The 25,980-nt window shown below is 33.4% G+C and overlaps 1 protein-coding gene across 13 annotated transcripts in view; it reads right to left on the bottom strand.

Annotated features, from left to right (window-relative positions):
* The window catches only part of RAPGEF2 (Rap guanine nucleotide exchange factor 2), a 287,869-nt gene that overhangs the window by 83,179 nt on the left and 178,710 nt on the right, over positions 1–25,980 (bottom strand). For 2 of the 13 annotated variants that reach the window (XM_023505898.2, XM_023505899.2), the window contains exon 1: positions 17,346–17,405. The exons of 8 other annotated variants lie outside the window; for them this stretch is intronic. In XM_023505898.2, the coding sequence (XP_023361666.1) occupies positions 17,346–17,405 (60 nt within the window). 3 more of the 13 variants (XM_031942336.1, XM_023505900.2, XM_023505897.2) reach the window with 3 other exon arrangements.

Here is a 25,980-nt window from a genome sequence, read left to right as displayed (position 1 = left end):
GCCTCTCTGGGACTCAATTCCTTACTTGTAAAATGAGCAGGTTGAACTATCTACCTGATTTCTAAGATTCTGCTCTACTCCAAAATCTAAGATTTTATGATCTTGCGTGTAAAAGCAGGAGAGAAATATGTTATGGAAACCCAGGAGAGTAAAAACCAGGGGGAGGAAATTATTGTCTATCACACATTTTGAAATCTCCAAGAATGGAGACAGTCTTTGAAAACCTACTCATAAATCTTTATTTCTTTTTTCATAACATTTATTTTCTCCTCCTTCATATGCTCACAAGATAAAGTTCAAAGTCCTTAGCTAAGTATTTTCAGACCCACATACACAATGTAGCAAACTTCAACTCGAACCTTGTCTCCTGCTATTCATTCCCTTATAAGAATCTTGCCTCAAATCAAAGTTTTTTCTGAGTACAGTAATTACACCCCAAACACACTGAAGTCTCTGCTTTGGCTTTTTCCAGTTATCCTACCTAAAATATTCTCATCTCTCCTTTCCACTTTTCCTAAGTCCTAGTGTCACCTTATTGATGATAAGATTGAGCATATAGAATCTGTCTTCAGATTCAGAATCTTCTTCAACAAAGAAACTTCAAAGAAGTTAAGAGGTTTGTGCATGGTCACACTAGAAGCATCAGAGTTGGGATTTGAGTCCAGCTCTTCATGATTCTATAAATGTCAACTATTCCTACAATGCGAGGCAGTGTGATCTATGGAATAAGCAAATCACTCACCTACACTGACCCTCAGTTTCATCATCTGGAGTATGGGGATAATAACCATTAAACTACTAACCTCCAAAAATTGCTGTGGAAAAACAAAAAGCATTTTGTAAACCACTAAGCATTAGAAAAGTAATCTATTATTCAAGGGATGGCTGAAGCCCCACCTATTCCATTAAGCCTTCTCAATTTAACTTTCTTCTCAGTGGTCACCGCCTCTCCTCAGTTCCTATTGTATTCATTGTCTATCTTATTTAAATGTCTCAGAATATTTGCCAACTTAAACTGTGTACTGTTTTAACCCATCTATTCCATCTCCCCAATTAGAAAGTAAATCCTTTTGAGTATAATACCCATCCCATTAGCCTCAACATATCTATTCTGTATGATGGTACTTCAATAGTTATCATTTTAAATTAAACTCTCCCACTAAAAGTAAATAAGCAGAACAGATATTAACAAATGAAAAAAATTTGGTATACTAACAAGGTAATTGTAGAGACAGTTTATCTTGTTACTGGTTAGTATTGTTCCATCTTAGAATAAAATATCACTACTTGAAAATAATTCATTGAATGTGTTCCCACTTGCTAAGCAAGATGCTACTACAGAATCATACAAAGATGTTCAAGAAACATTATTCAATATTTTTTCATGTAACCTTCTAGTGTTGAAGAATAAATTAATTACCTCTGGTTTGCTCATTTTTAAAGACAGAGAATTGTTCATATTGTTAATTTACTATATATTCAGGTTCTTGATCCTAATTAAGTCACCAATTCATTCTTTTCTAGACTAAACAACTTTTCCTAGTCTACTATTCATTTTTGAGGGCTTCTCTTCACTGGAGAATCTCCACCTTCTCTCCACAGACAGCTACAGTACTTATCAGTGGTGGTAACTAAATACAATGAAATTCAGCAGGATAGGGATATGTTAGAATTCCTGGAAATATGATCACATTGTAAAATAATACAAAACAAAACACAAAACCCTACTAGCATTAATTCAGCATCCCAGATTTTAATCAGTTGAGCATGGACCCTAGAGTAAGGGCTTGTTCCTGTTATATGACTTTGCACTCGACTCTACTGAAATGTATGTTATATATGACATGGCATTTTAAAAAGTTACTTAAATAATGTCAAAGTATTCCTTCACATTCTAGAGTGTTAGCAATGTTATTTTACATGGAACTTGAAAGTTCTTATTCAATTTCATCATCTAAGCACAATGTATCAAGGTCTTTTAAGTATAAACAAGAATATACCTTGTTATACTTAAAAGATCTTAATGTTGTAGCTACCTCACCCCTCTTCTCTTCTGAGCATCAAACCCTTGCATTCTCTAACTTAGACCTTGCCATATTTCCTTTGCATGCTCACTGCCTTTTCATCAACCCCTCCTCTCCCCCCCCCCAAAAAAATAATAATAAATAAAACCAAAACACTCACCAAGTTTTAGAGAATTTATGGTTTCGACATGGTGTCTACCTCTGGCCCATTTGACTTTGCTGACTTATCTTCCTATCATTATTTGATATTCAATAGTTTTATTAGTCACATCTGTTTCTTCATGACCCTGCTTGGTCATGACCCCTGTTTGGGGTTTTCTTGGCAAAAAAATGAGTGGTTTATCATTTCCTTTTCTATCTCATTTTTACAGCTGAGAAAAACTGAGGCAAGCAGGATTAAGTAACTTAATCAGAGTCACATAATCAGAAGTGTCTACAGCTAGATGTGAATTCAGGAAGATGAGCTTTTTTGATTCCAGGTTCCCTTTATACACTGTGTCACCTAGTTGCTAGTCATTAGTTGGTGATGAATTTCAAACAGTAATGTGTAGTCCTTCACCATACCCCAAGCTGATCACTTAATGATAATGTCACAGTGATGGTCTCTTAAGTTTTCCTGAAGCCTCAATAAATTATTTCTGTTGTTTTGATTCTCTCATTTAAAGTGGGAGAAAATTAAGTCCTTCTGAAATGATCTGCATGGTACAAAATTTAATGGTTACTTCCTAGGACTTATTTCTACTCAGTTCTTATGAATCAATTAAAATTTTTTCTGCTACCATATAACTGGTGATTAAGTCAAATAATACTGAGTTTATAATTTTCTTTCTTAGGGAGTGGATTAGGGTTAAAAAGTACTAATTTTTGAGGTAATCATTTCCTTTCCCCCCCCCCCCCAATCCTCAGAGCCTTTTAGGAATCTTATTAGTCTTTTAAAATTCCATTGTGTAACTTTTATCCTATCAGATCAACATTAAAGTTGTCTCATCACAAGTGACTTGGAGGATGCTTTTAAATATCCCTAATAACTGCATTTTCAAAATCAAGAGAAGGACAAAAGTCATTGAGTAAACTGAGCAAAACAAAATTTTTGCTTCTTCCCTTAGGAAAGGATATTAAGGAAAACATGGCAAATGAAATGCTTGGATATTTGTTTTTGTCCTTCTTTTCCTAACACTTAACAATGTTTTGCATATAGTATTTAATAAAATGCTATATGTTTATTAAATACAATGTTTGTTGAAATGAAATTCAGTTAAAATAAAGATGATTTTTAAAATATGGTTTCTGGAAGTTCTAACCAACCATTTAGACACAAAATGGAATAAGTAAACATTTGGGTTGTACCACACTTTCTCAAAATAATATGTATTTTCTATGTGCCATTAAAATTGATAAAAGTTATTAGATACAAAAGATATTTAATGACCCACGAAAAATAAATGTCTTTATATGTGTTCATGCTCTTCATAACCCAGAGAAGCTATTTTACTATGTTGGCTTCTAACTCCTTAATCAAATGTCAATGGTTTCCTAAACAATTTTCTAAAAGATTACTACAATACAGTTAACATCATTCTGGTAAGTTATACTTCATATGCTAAATTCGCGCTGGGTTAATCAGGCCATTTCCCCTACTTTGTTTGTTGCTTCTGTTAGTGAAAAAGTACTCCAAACTACAGCTAGGGGAAGAGCAAATGAAACCATTTTTCTTGGCTAAAAGGATTATAATTATGAGGGCATCTCATTTTATTCCATTTAAACAAACATTTATTACACGCCTAATAATACTTAAGTTCTTGACCTAAAAAAGTCTGCACAACATTAAGGCAGGCATGAGCAGAGAATATATTTTAGACATGAGTATTCTACGTGGCAGAGGGACAGATGTGAAAGATGGAAATTGTGTACAGGGAAGAGCTAATGCATGTGAGAACTAATTTTTTCTGCTGTCTAAATCTAGAAGAATGTTCACAATTATCTGTAAGAAGAGAGAGGGGGCAGTACAACACAAATGAGAGACCAATCTAAAGATTGGTCCCTCTTCAGAGGACCTAAATAATAGTTCTCAAACTGCTTTGATAAATAAGACTAGCTTTATTATATTTGTTGCAAAGCACTAGAACAAATATCAGTGTTATGATTTTATATTATAATACTTTAAAGAATTAAACCTATTAGTTTCAATTTAATCAAAATTTATTCAAGAGGCTACCAGCATAGTCTCTGTTATTGTCAATATATCAGGAAAGAAGAAATGTTGAAGGTTAATTAAGCTGCTTAACAAATGCCCTCCCTGAACAATGAGCTATTTATATCTTCTTCAGAACAGTAAATGTTTCACGTAATTTAATCATTTAAATATTTAGTCAATGCAAAAAAAAAATCACCTTATTATTGTGAAGGTGTAAATAGCTTCGATCCCAACTCTTGCTCTCACTAGTGGTGTAACCTTAGGAAAATCATTTAAATTCTCTAAAGTCTGAGTTTGCACCTTCCATAAAAAAGGGGTTTGTAATACTTGTCCTACCCTTCAACAAGGACTATGAAGAGGAATAGTCTTAATGCATGTGAATGCATATTTTACTCATCAACTACCATAATGTCATTTTCAATTACATAAGACAAGATGATTCAGAAAATGCACACTTTTAAGATACTATATATTTTTCCAGGCCCATAAAGTCTAGGAAAACCATTACTCCCACTTGATTCCTGACTTTTCAAGAAGAAAATGTATTGATTACTGAAAAAAATCAGAAGAAAGATTACATTTTTTATGAATACTTCAAAAAGTATCACTATTCTGGCTGTACTCATTATTTTCATCTATAAAAATAGTGAGGATCAAAAGATTAAAATTCTCACAGGATTTTTACAGTCACATTTTATTACCCTGTCTTCCTAAGAGGCTTATGGTTATGGTCTGATATCATCAGACCATTAAGCACTTATTATGAAAGGTTAGATTCTGACAACTTTAGTAAAATTAATGGATCCCTGATCTAATGACTTGGGTACCTCATTTCAATTTATAACTCTGATATATGAAAACATGAACAAAAAATGTTTACTAAGGAAGATTTATATAAATAGAGAATTTCTCATTCAAAACTAGGTTCCAATGAATAAAATCTACTCAATTTGAAATTTTCAGCAATACATGTAAATTGACCAGTAGTTTAAGGGTTAATAAAGCGTACTTGAAGCTTTTTAGGTGTTTTGGGGCTTTTGTGGACATTTGTAAATCAATCTTAGCTTGTAAACCTATTAATATGCTTCCCTGATGGACAATTAGGCAGATTTTGCACAGCAAACCATTTCGTGAATTTCTAAGTGAATACAATGCCAAAACAGGGTTAAGAAAAATTTAAGATGACCATTAGAAGGCTACAAAAGTCAGTATACTTTTCAAAAACAATATGCAAAAGAAGACTAGAAAATATGGATATAGTTTCACTTGGAATCTTAAAATGAGCCCACATCTAGGTGAGAAACACTTAGCTCTCACAGTGCTATCAAATTTTTTTGTAAATATTTTTGCTGACTTGTTGAAATTTTTACCCTAACATTTTAATTGTAAATTATGCTACTGCACTATTTCCATTTTGCACTAAGGAGCATTTTCCATCATCCTACCTATCCCATAATTTTAGTTCCTTCTAAGGTAAAAATTGCAGAGTGGTTTAACAGCTGGCACTGTTCAGTGTCATGGACAAGGCAGTAGTAGGAAGTGGTGCTACTGAGTGAATCATTATGGCAGTGCTTATATGATATGACTTAAAATTGGCAGTAAACAAACTGAAAACATGGTAATTTAAAATACTATAAATGTCAGGACCATCAGAGTCCACATGGCTAAGTTAATCATTAATACACAATTTTTTTTTAATTAAGACTAATTTTGACAGCACAGACTTAGTAAGAAAACATACTCCCTCTCTATTAGTAGGATGAGGCAGATTGGGGAATAGGGGTAGAATGAGGACTAGAATCAGGTATAATAAACCTGTGGCCAGAAAACTGACAGTATGGAATTCACTCTAAGCCCCAATATCTATACTTTTCTGTAAAGTGAAAAATACCTAGAGTACTAAGTATTTGTCCTAGTATATGTGTCAGAATCAGAAACAGTGATCAGAACTTGAGTCCAGGGTCATGTAAAATTAGATATGAAAACTATATAAATATGCAATTATATATTAATGACCAGAAGCATAAAATCACCACTTATTCAAGAAAAAATGTTTATCATGTTTGGTTAGTGTTACATTGAGTTGTAATTCCAGAATAGGAAATGTTTCATCAAAATAGTGATTTTTGAATTAAGATAGAGAGAATAGGAAAAAGGAAGGGCTATTGACAATGAAATTAAAAATATACCTCATCACGAAAGAAAAGGCAGTTAAAAATAAATACTAAGTAGTTGCACTGAACAAAGGTTGTTGGTAATGGACTAGCAGGTAACAAGTATTTTTTTATATAGCAGGATCAAGTAGTTAAGGGTCTCAGGGAAACACATCCAGAAGTTGGGATTTGATATTTTTGAAAATTGTAAGTTATAGGGACAGCTAAGTGGTGCAGTGGATAGAGCACCAGCCCTAAAATCAGGACCTGAGTTCAAATATGACCTCAGATACTTAACACTTCCTAATTGTGTGATGCTGGGCAAGTCACTTAACCCCAATTGCCTCAGCAAAAAAATAAAAAAATAATAACAATAATAACTTATTTAAGGATTAGAATAGCATAGTTGAAACATCACCTGATAGAGGCAATTGAAGACCAATTTAAAGAAATAGCTGGATAACTAACTGAGTTTAGTACTACTTAGTTCCAACTCCACCCCCTCTCATTCCCATGCTTTAAATGTTCAACAACAACAACAACAAAAACCAAGAAAAACAAACAAAAAAAATTATTTTTTAAGAAATAACTATTGTGAACCTGCAAGAGGTACAGCAACTACCAGAAAACTATATAAAGCAGAGGGAATAAAATGGAATATATGATTGCCAGAAAACCCAATGAGAGCAAGGCAACTAAGGCGAGGAAAACAGTTGCAAAGAGGGAATCAAACTGAATGTTCAGTTCCACATTTTAAGTTATTTCTGCCTGTTTCAACTATAAAGCATTTGAAGATAAAACAATTCTCTTCCCTAATGATTATGAATGGAAGCCTTAAGTCTGTTAACAACCCAGAGGTCAGAAATGTATAAAATGCTAGCAGAAGAAAATGGAAAAAGGCACAAATTGACTATATGCAAAATATTTTACTGGATACTGAAGGATCTTACAGATAAATTAAGGCACCATTCTTTCCTCCAGGAGTTCTCATCTATAAATGGAAAATGCAGGATTTTCTTATATTTCTAAGCAGGATTAAAAAAAAAAGATTATGAAGCTATGGACAGAAACAATTTATCTGTGGGACAATGGGAAACTGGAAGAATGATCAGGCATAAATAAATCAGCCATAGCAAAGTGTTTGATAAAGTATCACCTGCTATTTTGGGGTGAGAGGAAGGGGAGAGAGGAGGAGAGGATGCAGATGTGAGTTAGAATAACTGATTCAAAAGATAATCATTAATGGTTCCACATCAATGTAGAAGGTTTTAGTAATACCACAGGAAACTAAGTGTGCTTGGTCAGGAACTAGTTCACATTTTTATCAATGATTTGAAAGAAAGTATAGATGGAAGGGTCATCAAAGCTACAAACGACCCAAAGCCAGGAGAGGCAGATAATAGACAAGATGACAAAAGACTTTGACAACCCAGAAAACTAAACTGCATCCAACAAGATGGAATTTAATAGGGATAAATTTCAAGTCTTACACAGATTCAAGAAATAAATTTTCCAACTACACAGGTGAGACATGTTTAGAAAGCAAATTGTCTGAAAAAATTTGGGGGTTTTAGTAGATTTTTTGAATCTAATCAATGAGTCAACACTGTGATATAACAATCAAAAAACTTAATGTGATTCTTTGTTATATATTGAAGCACAGTTTTCAGGACAAGGAAATATGGTATTATCTTTGTATATTCCATTGTGGCCAGATCATTTTATTAGTACTGTGTTCACTTCTGAGCATCATTTTTTGGATAGAAAATCCCTGCGCTAGCAAACATCAACAAGTAAGAATATTGCGTGATGAATCACAATTCTACATATTTCTAACTCCACTTAAAGTTGCTTTTCCTGCCTGCCCCCTTCCCTCACTGGACAGTCCACCTGTCCTATCCTGTCCCTGACCTTTACTTTACTTCATCCTTCCATTTGAGCAGGAAAGCATATAATTACTTCTGTGATCCCAGCCAAGCCTATATTTCTAGACCCCACCCAAAGGCTAAGACTGTAAAAGTCAATAAAATTGTGTTATTTTAATACAAAGTTAAATTTTATGAGAGAATATAATAAATTACTTATGATATTGCTACTTTCCCAAGTCATGTCCCCACAGTACCTACCACAGGACCAACATTCAGCAAGTCATCTTACCTGTCTTCTCTAGCTCAATTTCTTTGATCTGTAAAATGAGAGGTTGGACCAGATGGTATCTAAGACACTTGTACCTCTAAATCTATGGTCTTTACAGAAGGCATCATTTGGTGGCAGATTCAATTCAGGGAGAAGACCCAAGAACAGAAAAGGAAGCATCTGTTATTAGTATAACATTGCCAATCTCATTCTATTAAGTCATGGCAACTGTCACACCAGCGTATAAGAACAAGGAGAAGGTGAAAGTGAGTGAAAGAAGAGTATTTCCACATGATAAACAGGATCTCAGATCAAAGTGCTGGCACTTAAACCAAATTTAAAAAGGAAGAACTGATCTTTTATGTGAGGTCCCCAAAATTTGGTCAGCAGTTTATTTTGAGATTGACCTGCAGAGGAAAGCCTTTTACAATTGTAAATACAATTTTATTTTTCTTAAAAATGTAATAACCATCCTTAGCTTGCAGGCTGTACCAAATATGGCCGGGGTTAGAGTTTCCCAACTCCACCCTTCCCACTCTTCCCATTTTCTGACAGTTGATCAGAAAACTGAGTTTATACACTGCTTTAGATATTTACTACCTTTGTGATCTTTTGTAAGTCACCTAATCTCTCAACTTTAGTTTCCTCATCTATGAAATAGTAATAATGATAGCATCTTCCTCACAGGGTAGTTATGAGGATCAAATGAGACAATATATTTTAAAAACTTACTGCAGATTAAAACAATTTTGAGATATCATTTTATACTTATCAGAATGACTGGAATGATAGAAGGGGAAAATAACAAATGTTGGAGAAGATATAGAAAAATTGGGCCACTAATTCATTGTAGGTGAAACTAAACTAATCTAACTGTCTGGGAGAATAATTTGGAATTATGCCCAAAGCATTATAAAATTGCCTTCAACTCAGTTATACCATTATTAGGCCTGTTTCCCAAGATGATTAGGGAAAGAGGAAAAGAACCTATATGATCTAAAACATTTTTACCAGTTCTCTTTGAGGGGGCAAAGGAATGCCTGTCAATTGAGGAATAGCCAAACAAATTGTCATATATGATTGGGATGGAATACTACTGTGCTATAAGAAATGATGGGTTTGAGGACATTAGTGAACTGAGGAGAACAAGATAATGTTGTATATAATAACAGCAATATTCTTTGAAGAACAACTTTGAACAACCAAGTCATTTTGACTATTGTAAATATACAAATTTACTTCAAAGGACACATAAAGATACTGTGTCCAGAGAAAGAAGGGATAAATAGGAGTATGTAGAATATGGTTTTACATATATATATATATATATATATATTGTGTGTGTGTCTATTGGTAGACATTTCTAAGGTGAGGGGACAAAATGGAGAAAGGGAAAAAATGTTACACAATAACTTAATTCTATATTTAAAAGGAAAAACAAGTTATACATAATAGACTTGCAGTTTCATAATCAACCTTTTTTTTTCTATTTTACTTTGTTATCAAAATGCTTGTTTTATTTCTTAAGTTCAGAATTTTTAAAAAATGAAGGTAAAAAAATTATAATGGTCAAAAAAAGATCTTAGCTATTATTATTAGGATCATTAATTTAAAGATCATTAAAGATGGTCTAGAGACTAGTTTGTTCAACCTTTTTGATGAGTAAACTGAGACCTTGAGAACTTAACCTGTCCATGGTTAACACAGGTCAAAAGTGGTAGTATCGGAATTTGAATCAAATTCTCAAACTTATACCCTTCTTAGTACTTAAAATTGTGTGAAAGTGGTAGTATCTGAATTTGAATCCATTTCTCAAACTTATATCCTTCTTAGTACTTAAAATTGTGCGACAAAAATAATTTGAATTAAATCTTTTAAAATTCTGACAAAAAAAATAACTATTAAAAAGGATATTGAAAAAGGCTGGAACATGATCTCTGGAAGACTTTTAAACATAAAACAAAACTGTCATGTGGCTTGAAATTGTCAAATTATGACCATGCCTAAATGATCCTTCTGAAGATATTATTCAATGAAAAACTCATCAGTCTATATTCATAAAGTATAATGTTGAGCAAATCAAACATTAATATTTATATTAATATTTATAAATCATAAGTAAGACTTTGGAGGAGAGGGAAAAAGTCAAAATCAAAGATTTCATTAACAAATATCCAAACAATGTGATAACTGAAGATGTCTTTTGTTCATCTTTCTCCCAACCAATCCTGTTTAATTATATTTATAGGAGTGTTGATTTTGAAATGATTAACTGTTTACTAAAGAGATTTTAAACAAGATCCAGAGATGTCTTTCCTTTTCCTAAAAGACTTTTTATTATCAAAAATATCTATAATACTGCAGGAATTCTTTGAAGTGAATATCTGAAAACAAACCATATATGCTGAAAAGTTGAAAACAAATTTCTTGTTATATACCAAGGGGAAAAGGATACAGAGCTTTCATCCAGGGTTTCTTGGAATGATTCCAAAAAGGAGACTAGTGAGGTGACCTTGTCCTTGAATAAAACAATATACTACATTGCATGGTTTCAGGATTCCTTTTTTGTCAGTACATTGGAAATCTTGCCCCAAGAGATTGGATTATATACATAGGAAATATCTATCCACAGATAGCTAGCTTTCCATTAGGCACAATAAAGTTTAGGCAAAGAAAAAGCCATGGAGCCATGGCAAAAAGTACAAAAACTAAAAGACAACACCTTATCACTTATAGTTCCAACCTAATTTTAGTTCAAGGAAAAAATATATATATACTGTGTATGTAGACAGACAGACAGATACACATCTCTTGCAATGATGATTCACAGGATATACTGGAAACTATGATCAAATTGTCACGGTAAAAGAATAAATTGTTACATATTATCCTACTAAAATTGAATTTTGAAACAGTTATTAGGGGTAATAGAGGGGAGAGAGCTTTGGGCCAGTAATTGGAAAGATCTGACTTCAGATTTGGCCTCAGTCACTAAGAGTTATTTAAAATGTCTGATTTAATTTCTTCGATTGTAAAATGAGAATAGCACCTAACCCTACATGATTGTTCTGAAGATGAAACAAAATGTTAAAGTACTTCACACAATGAGACGCACATAGTAGGTACTGTGTTCCCTTCCACTATTCCTATACCAAGAGATCTTCAAACCTCCATCCCTTTCATTTTTCAAGCATTTTAAACTTTTAAACACTGATTTTCCTGTCCACAACTATGCATTTTAACAGCTTTACTTGCCCATCATTAAACAAAAAAACAAAAAAATACCTCTATCACTCTAAAAGGTGAATTTCTTTCCTAGAAGGCTCTATGTTGATTCCTGCATCTCTATTGTGGCTCACATTCTTCTCTTATCCTAGAATGTCTTCCTATTATCTAGCCATAAGAATCACCAGTAACAAGAATTATGGAATCATAGATTAAAAACCAGAAAAGCCCATAAAAGTTATTTCAATTAACTCATTATTTTACATATGAGGAAACAGAAAGCCAGACATGTGAACCAAATGGCTAAGTCAAGATTTTAACCCCAGATCCTTTTGGCTGCCAACTGCACCATACTGCCTTAACTATTTATTGAGCATTTACTATGCACTTAGCATGATCAAAGGTGATGGAAAGAAATTTGAAAGAAGTTGGGGTGTCTGATATTCTTATTAACAGTGGAAGAGTCAAGATTATAAATGCTCAAATTAGAGAACATGTATGTACTATAGTATGTGACACACAATAGAAATTCAGAGGAAAAAAGGGATTAGTATGGAAAGGTGCAGATAGCAAAAAAAGTAAAGTCTTGAGCTAAATTTTGAGGCATGGGTAAGATTTAAATAGAAAAACAGAATTTAACAGTATCTTTAGTTTTACTGATCATGGAGTTTTTGTAAGATAGAAAAGAGTAATGAATTTGGAGATGGAATACTAGGGTATAAAACAGGGCTCTGTCATTTATTTCCTTTGTGACTCTGGGCAACCTCTCTGGGCCTGTTGAAAAATTAAGAGCTTTGGGGGAAGGTAGGTGGTACAGTGAACAGAGCATTGATCCTGAAGCCAGAAGAACCTGAATTCAAATCCAGCCTCAGAAACTTGGCACAAACTAGCTGTGTGGCTCTGGGCAAGTCACTTAACCCTGACTGCAGGAGGGAAGGAATAAAGAGATTGTATTAGATGGTTTCAGAGATAGATAGGATAGCACTAGAGATCATGGAGATGAGAAATGAACCAAAGGATTTTAGACTGGATAAAGTAGTTGCAGAATAATGAAGTGAAATAATGAAAATATTTTAGGGTCATAAGTATGTAGCAAAATCCAGGATTTTCTAAAGATTCAGTAGTCAATGGGTAAACCAAACTTCCTTAAAGTTTTCTCTAATTCTCCCTGACACGAACAGCCTCATTTTTAAAAAAGTCTTTCTAATATATTTATTTGAGGCAGCCTAATTTTAATTTCTAGGTATTTAGATTATTCCTGTTCTAGCTCCAAGCACAGCTGGAATCTTATTTGAACTTTGCATCTTGCTAGTACCTAGTTAGCAGAATGTTCTGAATGCAGTAGAACCTCAATAAATGCTTCATAAATTGAATTCATAATGGCCCATTAAACTGAGTATTTTCTCTGGCCAATTAGAAATGTGCAACTGATGTAAATCTCAGATACAGAGATTTAGATCTGGAAAGCATGTGTTTGAAGTCATGAGAGATGACTGTAAATAACTGTAAAGTGAAATCAGCAAAAGGCCTAAGACTTGAAAGATCTACAATTAGGGAATGAGGGTGATGAATATGAGTAAAAGAAGAAAGAGAATGAAGAATTCCTGAGAGAAAAAAAGAATAAGGATATTCCTGATTATGGAAATCAAAAAAGAAAAAATATTAAGTGGTCATCAAGTGTTACACTACAAGGTAGAGGAAACCTAGGCTATGGCCATTGAATTTAGCAAGGATATCACTGGTAATATAATGAGAGAAGTTTCAGGATGATAAAAGGAAATAGAAGCCATTTATAGATGACTAAAATTAAAAGACAAAGATAGATGCAAAGGTAGAAGCAAAACAAAGACTACATATTCGGGAATCTTGTCAAGGAAAAGAGATAATACTATAATGAGAAAGGATAAAGCCAAAGTAGTGTGCATGTATGTGAATGTGTTTGCATGTTTTAAAGATGGTGGTGACAGAAGCATGAAAATGAAAAAATCCACGTATTTCTCCATCAGAATGGAGCTCCTTGAGTTCTGGGATGCCTCCTTTCTGTATTTTGCCTTTCTTTATATTCGTAGCACTTAACACAGTACCCTTCATGTAGTTATTACATGAATAATCTCACTATATTAATAATAATTTTTTCTGATTAAACAAATGTCTAATATCTAGCATATAGATGTGGCATACAGCAGGTGCTTAATAAGTGCTTTCCATTTTTTTTTTTTTATTATTAATTCAAGCACAAATTAGCTCAAATATAACTCTGAAAGCCACCTGCCATTTTGTGTAGCAAATGTGTTTGAAATGTCAATACAGATTAAGTCAAGGGTTGCTAATTCAAAAAGAACTTTTTTTTTTGAGAGGTCATACTCCAAAAGTTGAAAATAGTGCAAATAGCTAACACTCTGATGATAAAAGTTCTCAGTGTTAATTAATCAGATTATATCTTCTTTTAATTGGATTAGATCTTGCCAAGTGAGCAAGTTATTCTCTGCATTTAAATAAGTTTTCTTCTAAGGCATATTATCTTTAAGATAGCTAGGACCCATTTTGTAGATATGAGATAGTACACTGGATAACTGAAGCAATTGTAGGATAATGAATAAAGGAGTTTCTAGGAATACAGTAGTTAAACTAAAAGAAACTTTCAGGTACTAAGATTAATAAATTATCTTACTAACAGATACACAGAACTATACCCCAAATTATAATTTTAAATTCTTACTACTTGTTGCTCAAAAAAGCTTCATGTACACATATTTTAAAAGTGTCTTCCTTCAAGTGAAATAACATTTCCCATAATAAAAGCTGGGATCAACTTATGTAATATTTCCCAGAAACATTAGGAAAGGGTAAAAACAAGGCATAATTAGAGATCATAAGAAACTGGATATTAGCCATCCTGAAAGTCAGGAAGATGAGAATTTAAGTTCAATCTCAGATGCATACTAGCTGGGAAAGTCTGACTTCTCAGTAATCTAGGTAATTCTATATTCCAGTCTCTATTCCAATGGAAAGGATTTCCTATTCAATTTAAAACATGTTTTCTATTGTGAATAATGGCATACTCTGAACAACCAAATGGAAAATTCACAAACTATTGTCAAAAGAACCCAAATTCATTTCTGAAAGCTATTAATTGTGACATCATTTACCAGTTCAGAAATCAACCAATAATAAATCATAGCTTTGAAAGATACAAATTCTAAAATATATATAGTTTTTCATTCCACATCACAACTTTCTCCTTCATGATTTCAATATATCATGGTCAACATAAGAAATTAAATAAGGATTTTGGGGAGTTTTGTGGAAGCTACAGATGATATCATGAAGTCCAGCAGACGATAAAGAGTTTGACTAAATACTTAATTCATATTTTATAATATACTATATGCATCTCACTAAAAAAAAAAAAAAAAAAAAAAAAAAGATGAAGAAAGAAAAAAATCTAGATTTCTATGATAACTGAAAGGAGGTCCAGAAAATTTTACATATATTTTCCAGATCATAGGGCACTGCATTCCTAACTCCACAGATGTGAAAAGGCTAACTGTATTACAATTGAGAGAATGAGACTAAGATCAAAATAGATTTGGACCAGATCTGTGCTTTCATTTCTTTGGGGAGCTTCTGATGAAAAATCCTCCACTGCCAATGAAGATCAACCAATGTTGTCTGTAGCTTAAAATTCTGGAGAGTTGTATGGGGCACTGAGCTTTGAAGTATTTGCTCAGGGTCACAAAGCTATTTTATACAAGAGATACAACTTGAACTCATGTCTTTCTGATTGATTCCTAGACCATCTCTTTCTATTATGTCTTTTTTCTCTACATTTTACTAGAATAATTTTCCAAATTTTAAATTCTTGCTTGTAGAGCAAATCAATTAAAATGCTCTACTTTATGAGCAAAGGAAGCAAGGCTACACAAGAGAGGCAACAGTGTCCATTTTTAAAAATAATAAAGTTGGCAAAGAACTTAACTCACAAGCAGCACACTACTGCCTTATATGTCAAAGATGATATTCTGTTAGCATAGTTCTAAAAGGGAAAGCACTACTTTGATGCATATAACATTTCCTTGAAGTAACTCAATACTTATACCACTACTTTAAAATGCCTTTATCAAATGACCCCTAAATTTAAAAGCAAACAAACAAACAAACAAATGGCTATTTAGCAAATAAGTTTAAAGAGTGAGATCTCTATTGCCAATTGAATATAGAGGCATTTATACTACTACTTTTTAAAGCTTTTAATTTACTCAATGGTAATGCATTTAATAATTAAAATACTTCAAAAATTCTATCAAAGTACCAAACTGAATAAAGTAGGTATTCATTTCTTTGTTTTGTACCTACTAAATAAGACAGTTTAAAATGCTTATAATTAACATGTACTGGATACTAAAAAAACAAAACCGTTAGAGATGCTTGATAAAAAAATCTATTTTTACTTTCTTTTTTTCTCAACATAATGTAATTTTAATAAATAAAAAAATTAAATCATTTTTCCCCAACAAGAAATTATAAAAAGAAGAAAAAAAAATAACACCATCAGTTAAACTTTGTTTTACTGACAAGGAACTCAGCCTTTTGACTGAAATTCAAAGTCTTAGCCATCAATCTCCCCATATTTAGGAACTTTTTTATTCAGAAGTTTCTTAGTACTATATATCCTTCCACGACTTCCATTCTACAATTCTAAAATGTAGTTCATATATTGAAGTGACATCCATACTCTTGTGAGAAAAGAGCTTTTTTTAAGCCTTTAAGCAACATAAGAATGTGAACTACAATTATAATTACAATAAAATGCCAGAATTTAAGAATAAATGAATTTCAAGAAAACCAGACACTATCAACTAAACTTCTTAGAAGCAATTTCAATGTACTTCAAATTTTGTGATATAAATCAGGCAAACTGGAAAGGTGTATTGAACTTTGGACATACTTTTATACAAGCAGCAAAACGAAGCTAACCTTCTTGACACTTGCGGCCAAGACTTGGTGTTGGACTTATGAATGTGTTTCTCACAAACAACACTGCCTCCTGGGATTACAATATGATAGAGGTGTAAATGACTCATGGGACCAATTAGAAAACACCAGTACTTCTGGCATTTTCCCGTAGTATTCTCCCCGCCCCCCCATACACTTTTATTATATATTAAATCATCATATATGTCTCATTAATATATGCACAGCCAAATTAATAGCCAAAGCTTCTTCACTAAAAGTTACATCTTAGTTCCACAACATGAAAGCTTATTTTCAGCAACATATCTCATGGTATGAACTTTACTTATGGACTATAAAACATTTTTTTCATTAAGCTAAACCAACTGTTATCTTCCTCAGTTCTGATTAGTACAATTAACTTATGCTTTTCCATAAAGATTTTTTTAAATGTAAAAATCTTAACTAAAATAAGCATAAAAATGTAATTAATAAATAATAATAAAAAACTGGATAAACAAGGCAGACAAACTTCCCCACCCCACCAAAACCCCATTAAGTCCTCCAAAATCCTTTCCCCTGAAGAGAAGCAGCTTCCATTTAAAAGCAGTTTACTATGACATCCTACCGATAGCACAAGCAGCATTTTGCAATACTTACTGAATGTTTCTCCTGCTGGCCCATAACTCCATGGTTAGCTGGTATTGCTAGTGGTTTCATAATGAAGAAACATATGCTGAACTGACTTTACACATCATGTACCAATCTCTCATGGATGGCAAGTCACCCTCTATAGCATTAAATTAAAAAAGGGAAAAAAAATAGGAGAGGGAAACCAAGCTGCAGCATAAAGTGTCACTATTGGTGAGCTTAATAAAATTCTCACACTTGTAGTACCGAAAAGCCATCCAAACGATGGTGTTCGTCTCCATTTTTATAACCCTGAAACTCTAAGCATCTTAGGTTGTCACAAGCCTGGTGAAACCTTGCACAACTAACAGTCTTCCAAGAAAACAAGACCATTTTTGAGATTGAGGAACAAGAGGAAAAAGAAAAGGAAGGAAAAAAAAAAAAGCTAAAATGGCTGACTGCACACAGACTCCCTTTAAAAAGGCTTAATACAGTATTATATTAGTCAGGATGGTGTAGGAACCAGCCTCTAGCATTCAGTCAAGCATTGTTAATACTCTTGTTTCATTTGCAATCACACACAGACCCCCTCCAACTAAGAAGAAGAGGGGAAGGAGGTGAGAGAGAGAGAGAGAGAGAGAGAGAGAAAAAATCAGGGCAGAGCGTGTGAACAGGGACCGACCTCCTCCCTGGCTGCTAATGATGCTGACAGTGGTGACCAGTGATCTCTGTTCCACTCAACTAACCAAGTTTGCACAATTAATCTTAGCAGCATGACATTGATGGACATTTAATTTAATGATGTCTGTCCTTCACTCTCAATGCAAGCACGTCTACTACCAAGAGAGTCACTAACAGAAACACGACACATGCACACACAAAATCTCAAGAATCATGAGTCTGGATGCAATACACCGATATAATTACATTATTGTGCTTACTTTGGAGGACCATGGCTGCAGGCAGTTGGCATAGCAACGCACAAGGAAAGCCATTTCCTGGGTAGAGAGAAAGCTTCCTTTTCTAAATAAAAAAATTCCTCTTAGGAAACAAACGGCATTGCTGCTTCCTGCAGAAAGCAAGACACTGTAGTCTCTCTCTTAACCTGCACAGGCTCACACTCAATGCAGTTCTAGTGATGTAAGTGGATTTCTCTCTCACCCTCCCTCTCCCTATATACACTGAAATATTCAGCTCAAATGGTAGACATTCCTTGAGGCTCGCCCACCCGGCCACCGCCCCCCACCCACCCACCCAACATGCACACTTAACCATTTCACTCATTAAGGTAGAGATGGACAATTTAGATAAAGTAACAAGCTCTTGCCTGTATTATATCAGCTTCTGGAGGTTAAGCAAGTCCCAGAGGGATGGAATCCATTGATTGCTGACTCCAAATAATATCACTGGAGACAGGGTGGGAATAAGGAGCAGGGACTTACTTGAACAGCTTTGAACTAAAATATGATTTTTCCCTCACCAAGGTGAAAGATAAAGAAATGGATTTGACAACATCTCTCCCCTCCCCACCCTCCAAATACCTTGCAGTACACCACAGAAAACAAATATCAACTAGGTATTTAGAAAATGCACATTTGACAAGCTTTGCATGATTTTGGGAGACATGCGCCTCCTCAAAAAAGCAAAAAAGGAGGGGGAGAAGGGAGAGAGAAACTCGTTTTTCACAATCATCAATTAATACACTATTCAATATACATTGGTGAGAACAGGATAAAACATATACTACCCTACTTAAAAAAAAAAAAAAAAAAAAAAAAACCTGAATGATTTCTACATAAAAAGCAGTTAATAAAATAAAATTAGCACATTTTACTGCTGGTCTACCATAAATCCCATCTGGATAAATATGGAACATAATACATTTAAAGTTAAAAAAAAAATTCTTTTTTTTTTTAAATTTCACATTCTGATTATTTTCCCTATGGAGGGGAAACAAGACATAATACAAAATAAAGGATAATCCAGAAAAAGCTTATAAGTAGCTTTTAAATGATCAGGTTTCTACATAGACTCTGGACTTTGCAATTCACTAGAAAGAATTCCTTTGGCATTATGAAGCAAGTTCTAATCTAAACTTTTCCATTTACTGCCTGTGTGACCTTGGACAAGTAATTTAATCTCGGAGACCTTTATACATCTATAAAATAAGGAATTGAACCAAATGATCTCTAAGGATCCATCTGGCTTAGCATCTATGATGCTATGAACTCAAATTTGTTTTTTGTTCTTCATTCTACTTACAAACACAGTACCTTGATCAAACCTCCCCTAAAAAAACAAGTAATGAGGCAGCTAGTTGGTGTAATGGATAGAGCACCAGCCCTGAAGTGAGGAGGACCCGAATTCAAATCTGAACTCAATCACTTAATATGTCCGGGCTATGTGACTTTGGGCAAGTCACTTAACTCCAATTGCCTCAGGAAAAAAAAAAAAAAAAAAAAAAAAAAAGCCAAGTAGTACATTTGTATGACAACTTTTAATATTGTGATTATAGAGTATAAAAAAAAACATATACCAAAATACTTGTCCTCAAAGAGTATCCAGTCTTGTAGAAGGAAGGAGGAACAGAAGAAATCAAATTAGTAAAATTGAATTCAACTTTTGCTGCCCTAAACAGTCGAATTTTCCTGACTAAAGCCTGATAGCTGGTTTCCAGGTCCCAATCCCTCAGTTCCAACTTAATTGATCTGATATAATTGGTATTCAGACCTGGCTATAAACTATTTCCTGATACTTAAGGCTGATAATCTGCTCCTTTCTATCTTAATCAGGAGAGTGTAATGGTTCAAATCCTGACACATGATACAGTTTCAAAGTCACCTACCTTGGGTTTGCCACAGATAATCCACAAAATAATGCCCCAATAAATATCTGAGACACAATAGTAACCAATGCACTATCATTTAACTTAGTAAATGTTAATATTTTAAGAAAGATATGTGCTAATAATTTTTGACACAAGAGAAACCAAGGTACTTTTATGGGATCTCTTTGATTAAGGCAAAAATGTATCCTCTTCCAAACAGTTCTAAATATCCTGATAAATTTTGACAAGAACAGCCCCCCCCAAAAAAAAACCCCCAAAAAACAAAAACTGTTGACTATATAATTCAGTCATAATACATTGCTATTTGTTCCAAATATCTAAGAACACAACACATTCTTTTAGTGATATCCCCAGCTATATAATAGTCCTGTTACAGACATATTTGCTCTCATAATGTTAGTTCTCCACTTAAAGTCAGCAATTTTAATCACTATGAAATATAAAGAAATGCCTACTCTTCTCAATAATTAATCATATTTAGTACTTATAGAGTGATTCATCTATAGATTTCAAAGTATTTCAAAAATATTTAATTAAGCCTTCTCAAAACCCCCAGGGAAGCAATGAATTATTATATCTATCTTTAATGAAGAAAATAATGTATACAAAAAAAAAAAAAAAAAAGCAAACTCTATAAGAAAATAAAGGACAGGGACTAAACCTGTAGTTTCATTAGTATCAGGAGCTCCCAAGTTAGGATACTTCTGTAACAAAAAAGATCAATACTTTCTCTGTGACTTATTGTCTTAAATATGGGTTCCTAACTTAGGATCCATTAACTTAAAAATATATAATCTACAATATTGAAATATTTATATTAATATATTATAAAATTAAATATATTTAATATATTTATGTCGTTTATATTACAAAGGAAACCATATTGAAACACAATAATCAAATATATACATATATAATCAAATTTATACGTGTAATAATTAAATATATGCTTATATATTCGATTATCACAATTTCAACATATTGTTTCCTTTCTAATAGTTCCATAAATTTTATTTTTATGTATATAAAATATTATTCTGAGAATGGGTCCATAGGCTCTACCAGACTGCCAGAGTTGATGACACAATAAAGGTTAAGAACCCTTGTATTAGAAAATTACTTCTAGAGAAACAAGGTCCAAGGTTACATAACAATTATAAGTCAAAGTTTGTAACACCTGAACCTAGATGTTCTGGTTCTATCCACTAAGTCACAAGTCCTCTCAGTATAAAATAATACAAGGTGTCACTATCTAAAATAAGGATAGGGACTGGAGTCAACTGAGAAAACTCTCTCTACCTATTGTAGTTTTTGAACTTTCTCAGAGAGGTCCCCATGGTACTGAACTGTTAATTGATTTGTCCAGTAAGTCACACAGTTCATGAGGATTTAGGGGAGGCTTAAACCCCAGTTTTTGTGATCAGCTATCTATCCAACATACTATGGTATTATATAAATAGAGGCATTATGATGCCTCTATTTCAAAATAGAATACTGGCTTTATGATATTAGTTCCTTCCTAAACTTTTCTGGAGATTACTCCCCCCCCCCCCAATCTAATAGGAAAATTAATCAGTCTGATAACTAGTATGCACAGTCAGACTTTTCAAAAATTAGAACACTAGCTTACTTTTGAGCATACAGAACTATGATTAATGTTCAATTAGTACAGGATATACAATCCACAAATTGGATGAGGTAAATTCAAAATTTTTTGTTTCTCTGTACAAAGCCAATCAACTTATGGGCTAGAGTTGTTTTACAAAGTTATGCCTGAAATATAGGACTCTTTATACTTTGGAAAAATTAACCCTCCATTTTGATGAGGTTTAGACTATCTTCTTCATTTCTTAACCTGGTAATTACAATAACAATGGAAGAATAACATACATTTATATAGTGTAATGAGGTTTAAAAAAAAAATAAAACTTTTTACTCATGATAGCACCTTAAGTAGAAAGATATCTGTATTTGGTTCCTATTTGATATGAGAAAATAAAGATGTAACGTTTAGATGACTTGCTCATAGTGGCCAAGCTGGTGTATCCCAGCATCTAGAATTAAACTCAGATCTCTCAACTTCAAAACTACAAGTTTTGCCTCTCCAGACTGCCTCTTTTATGAGGAACAGCTAGATGATACAGTGAATAAAGCACTGACACTAGAATCAGGAGGAACTGAGTTTCCCAGCCTCACACACAACACTTCCTAGCTATGTGATGCTGGGCCAGTCAATTAACCCCAAATGCCTGCAAAAACAAAAAATATTACAATTTGTTTTAGCCTCAGCTCATGGCCTATCAACACCCAAAAGCCACTATTTTCTAAACAGAGATGGCAAACGTGTACTAGTATAAAGAATCAGACTAAAATATATTTGGAAAATATTTAACAAAATTACTCAAAATATAATACAACAACAAAAGGTAATTTATAGTTTTCTAAGTCAATAAGAGGTGTATAGAAATCATTTCTATTGAGTTTGACACCACTGAACTAAGATACATCAACAAGCAGGTACATAAGTTTAACCTCTGATTTGGAGATACAAGGGAGGGAAAGGGGGGAGAAGGGAAGGAAACCTTAAGATGTAAAGCCTTACTATGAGCAAGTGGAAATAATAAACAATATAAACAAGAGTGCTTCTAAGATTAAAAACAAAATGAAAACTGGAAATTCTCATAACATAATTCCTTATAGCGAAGAAAGGCTCTCATTTTGTCGACGGCAAAGATCCTTTGACTGCCTCAGAAAATCAGTGACTGAGTAATATCAGATAAGCCCATTACCATGAATTTGCTGTGTGAGCTTAGAAAAGTTACTGAATTTCTCAGAGTCTCAAAATCCAGATGGTGAAATGCTGGTATTATACTAGATAAAGAGAAGCCATGGTGGAAAGAGAGCTGTCCTTAAAGCCAGAAAAACCTAGACTTAATCCTGGTCTCTCAAAAAGTGACTTGTGGAACCCTGGACTCAACATCTTGTTGGACAAGTTAATGCTAAGTCACTGAAAAATCACCCACCTGCATTGGCAGAGAGCATATCTGAACTCTGGAGTTATCGACTATCAATACATTGATGAAATTGCAGTTCTAGTCGCTATCCCAAGAGATCTTAACCTAGGATCCATATTCCAGTTATAGATTTCAGAGAGTCAGTCAGTTAAAGAATATTTTTTAGTTGTTGTTCAGCTGTATCTAACTCTTTATAATCCCATTTGGTGTTTTCTTGGCAAAGATACAGGAGTGATTTGTCATTTCCTTTTCCAGCTCATTTTATAAATGAAGAAACCAAAGCAAACAGTGTTAAGTGACACAACTACTAAAGGCCAGATTTCAACTTCGGAATCTGTGTCTTCTTGACACCAGATCTGGCACTCTATCTGCTACACCATGGCAAGCTATCCTGAATAAGCATTAATTAATCATGTACTATTTGACAAGTACCAGGTTATGCAAAAGACAGCCCCTGACCTCAAAGTTTATAATTTAAAGTTCATAGGTTTGGTGGGGGGGAAAAAATTTCCATCTTGACACACACTAGATTCTAAGAAAAATCATGAATTTCTTTAAATTATGTAGTCACCAAACCACTGTAATATCAACAGTACTTGTAATATTCTGACCAAGAGAAAAAAACAGATGTTTTGATACTATATTAGTGCTGCTATAAATTTCTAAAAATATTGCTTACAAGCATCATTACTTCAAAATTGCAGTAGTTATAAACTCCACCACTGCATTTTAGGTAATCTTAGTCTCTTTGTCTACAGACTCGATTTCAATATAACTGGTTTCATTATCTTATGTCTTTTATTTTATTCATTTAAAAACATTATTCACAAAAAGATCCTGGAGCATCCACAAAGGGATCCATGACATAAAACAGGTTAAAAAAAATAAATCCTCTGTTCTTTCACCATGCTACATTCACTAATCTCACTAGAATTCTATGCTTCTATCACCTGCAAATGTTAGTTAACACATTTTTAAACACATAGTGACACAACAGTTACTTTTTCAAACAGTGTATTTTCTGCTAATTCTCTCTTAATTTTCTCTTCATTAGATCTTTCCTCAATATAGAATTTTTCAAAATAAATATAAAGACAATTAAGCAATATTTTCATAGCATTTATATATTTAAACCCCTTGATACATTTGTCCATGTGTATATATTTTTTTTTAAAATAAACTTTGATAAGGGAGCTATGTTGTAGTGGAAAAGAGAGAAAGAGAGACATTTAAAGCCAAAAGCCCAAAGTTCAAATCCTTCTATTTCTCTGAGTTTGCACAAACATTTTTTATTTCTCTGAGCCTTAGGTCCATAACATGTAAAAAGGAGATAATTAAATCTGGACTGTCTTTCTAACAGAATTGTGGTGAGGATCCAATGAGATAATGTATGTAAATAAAGCATTTGGTAAATAATAAAGCACTACATAAATCCCTGCAATCACAACCTCCTTTGGAGGGAAAGGTGGCAGGAAGCCTGCTGGAGCACTATTAAATAAGCATGCCTAATTTAATAAATCCACTGGGAGTAGAGCTCCCTTTAATAAATCACCACAAGCACCAAAGGCATCTGTGGAAAATCCTGAGTTTTGGGTCAGTGGTACAACAGTGAACATGGTAGCAGAGCATCATCTCAGTTACTGACTTCTCACAGGTAAACCATGGCTATGTGAGGAAAAAGCTACTTTCTAAGAGCTCATCCAGCCAAGAAATAGAAGGGATATCTTCTTGGACCATGTTTTGTCTCTATTCAAAGAGTTAAGGAATCACCCATGCCCAGAAAGCAGAAAAGTAGGTAAATGGCAACCCATAAGTCCAAAATGACAAAAAGAGAAACTATTTGCTTACATTCACATAAATCCATTAGAAAAAATTCCTGATATTTCTGAGTTTCTTAATGAGGTTGTATGTAATAAAGCATGACCTGTACATTAAAAGTAATATTAATACAATATCATACAATGCATAAATACATCACCTGAACCTAAATAATTATTTCTTCCCACCATCATCAAATTGTAGGACTATCTAACTATCTATAATCTGTGCTACTTTATTAAATCATTAAACAGGACAAAAAACAATATCTAAAGGGGTTCTTATAGGTCAGTGAAAATGAACCTAGCATATGGATTTTATTTTAACTAAAAAGAATTTATTTATAAAACAAGCATTTGACATCCTCATTCAGCAGGACTTATAAAAACCACATTCCATTTCCTAAGCATTTAGCCTAGGAAGTGGTCAAGCTAAATCTTGCCATGCTCAAAATGACAGAGTAAGCACTCAATGTTGATGACGAAATACAGATTACTTCACTTCTTCCTCTAGAGGCAATGACCTCATTACCTGGCTTTCTACTATTACACATCAACTTCCCAAAGCACTTACTATCTTCTCTGTTCTAGACACACTTAACTTTTGTGTTACATTGTATTTTTATTTATCACATGTGTAGTTATCCAATATTTTGGACATCTATTTTGCCTCCCTATTTAAATTAGGAACCATTTCAAAAGGTTGGGGACCATAGATTACAAAATTTCAATCCTAAATAAGTATTTCACAATTTTGTTTAAAAAAAAGAAAAAAGTTGAAGTTTACATACACACAATGCCAAATTTCCCCACACACACTTTCAAACAAATCTTGATTAAAATCTTACTAATATGCATTCTATATTTTCCTGCTCCAAATAAAGTAGTGCACAGGCCTACTCATTGGAGAATAAAATATAATAAAATAGAAATCTCAACTCATGTTTTATTTATCACTTCTCTATCAAGGAGAATGATCTCCCAAA

The sequence above is a fragment of the Sarcophilus harrisii genome, chromosome 6 (genome assembly GCF_902635505.1).
Source record: "Sarcophilus harrisii chromosome 6, mSarHar1.11, whole genome shotgun sequence".
NCBI lineage: Eukaryota > Metazoa > Chordata > Mammalia > Dasyuromorphia > Dasyuridae > Sarcophilus > Sarcophilus harrisii.
Note: the sequence above shows the minus strand (reverse complement) of the source record. Positions and strands in the feature narration are given on the sequence as shown.